Raw genomic sequence first — 1,566 nt, forward strand, 5'->3', positions numbered from 1 at the left:
GTGTGCACGTGCCTGGTGGAAAGAAGCAGTTACCTTCAGCGGTAGGAAAGACTGATCTGTGCGATGTAGAGCAGGACCATTGCCAAGAAGATCCCACCTTTCTAATGTTCATTCACATCAGAGGTTAAACATGTAGCTCCACCCAGCATCTAGTGGAGCCACCTTTCAGGTGTAACCGGGGGCGGTTCCTCTGTATAAATACATGTGCAGTTCATCAACAGTCGCAACACTTGAGGCGCATCAAAACATTAAGGTGACTTCTCCCTTAAATTCAGAGGACTTTGTGACAATGGCTGAACAATGGGGTCCGACTAAGAAGGCCACTCTGCAGCAGATCTCTGAGGACGTGAGTTTCAGTCTACCTTCGTTCTTCACAACCTCCAGGCACAACTCTGTGGTCTGTGTTTCCATCACATCTGATTTCTTTTCACAGGTGAAGGATCAAGTGGAGAAAACGACAGGAAAGGACTTTGAGAAATACAGAGCATGTCTATACAGGAAGAGTGACACGAATCCTGGGGTGATGAAAGAATTCCTCATCAAGGTAATTAATATTGTGACAAAACTAAATAAATGGACTGAATTTCTTGTGACATCCAGGTGAGTCAGCCGACACTGTTCCTCACTGCTCAAAAACAAAAGATCAGGTTGAATATATTTATTAAGATGTCCAAATGTCCTCTCTTTCCCCTGCAGGTTAATGTTGGAGGACCGGACTACATTCATCTGTGGGTCAGAAAGGAGGATCAGACTTACAAGCTGTTTAATGTAAAGCAGAAAGAAACTAAAGACAGCCCACTTGTACCTATACCTGCAAATGAGTAATAAGTAAATACATACAGGCTGCAGTCTCATATTAAAATGCTTCTTTCTTCTTTGTTTAAGTTGTTGGGAAACTATATTGAAGTAAACTCCTTATAAAAGAGTTTAGCCTGGAGGGGTTGAAACCTCTTCCTGTGTCTGAAGAATGTTAATCATCTATTTACTGTACGTGTGAAGCAGGTTAAGGAGGAGTGCAGGTGGTGGAGGTTTGAGATGTTGACATGTCTTCAGCCAAGTAAAGAAAGATTGAATAACACCTGAGTGAAATCATGTCCGTCCTGTTGTTGGCCACAGTTAATGTGCGTCATGTCTTTCTAAGAACTGAGGAGGGAGCGCCTCTCCTTAGTCATTTCTGTGTGATGCTGAGGATTGCTGTGGCTCTCAAGCAATAAAGATCTACTGAGAACCTGAATATTGTGTCATGTGATGTTTGAGCACCAACTCTCATCTGCACTAGACAAGAACTGATATTTTCAGGACAATAAACCCAGAGACGAAGACATTTGGTGTTTGGAAGGAGAAGCTGAGTGCACTACTTTCTAAACTAAACTGTATCTTTCTAGTGATTCTTATTTACTTTGGGGAAGTCTAATTTTTGCTGGCAGAAATAGTTAAAAAGTTAAATAAATGCCTTTAGTTTACATGTTTGACACGATGTAAAGAGGAATGGAAATCCTTACCTGGAAACCAAAGTAACAACAATCATGTGAGGGAAACTCACTCAGAATGATTTGTGATGAGGTG

The 1,566-nt window shown here is 41.6% G+C and overlaps 1 protein-coding gene across 1 annotated transcript; it reads left to right on the forward strand.

The window, feature by feature from the left end:
* Window positions 1-217: 217 nt before the first annotated feature.
* On the forward strand, window positions 218-1,234 carry LOC119896626 (leukocyte cysteine proteinase inhibitor 1-like). The gene is made up of 3 exons (XM_038710128.1): window positions 218-346; window positions 434-544; window positions 697-1,234. Exons 1-3 carry the CDS (start codon window positions 290-292, stop codon window positions 823-825), a joined length of 297 nt encoding a protein of 98 aa, XP_038566056.1. The 5' UTR covers window positions 218-289; the 3' UTR covers window positions 826-1,234.
* The last annotated feature ends 332 nt before the right edge of the window (window positions 1,235-1,566 follow it).

This window comes from Micropterus salmoides, unplaced genomic scaffold (genome assembly GCF_014851395.1).
Source record: "Micropterus salmoides isolate LMB-PRFRI ecotype aquatic unplaced genomic scaffold, ASM1485139v1 Ms_hic_scaffold_10, whole genome shotgun sequence".
Classification (NCBI taxonomy): domain Eukaryota; kingdom Metazoa; phylum Chordata; class Actinopteri; order Centrarchiformes; family Centrarchidae; genus Micropterus; species Micropterus salmoides.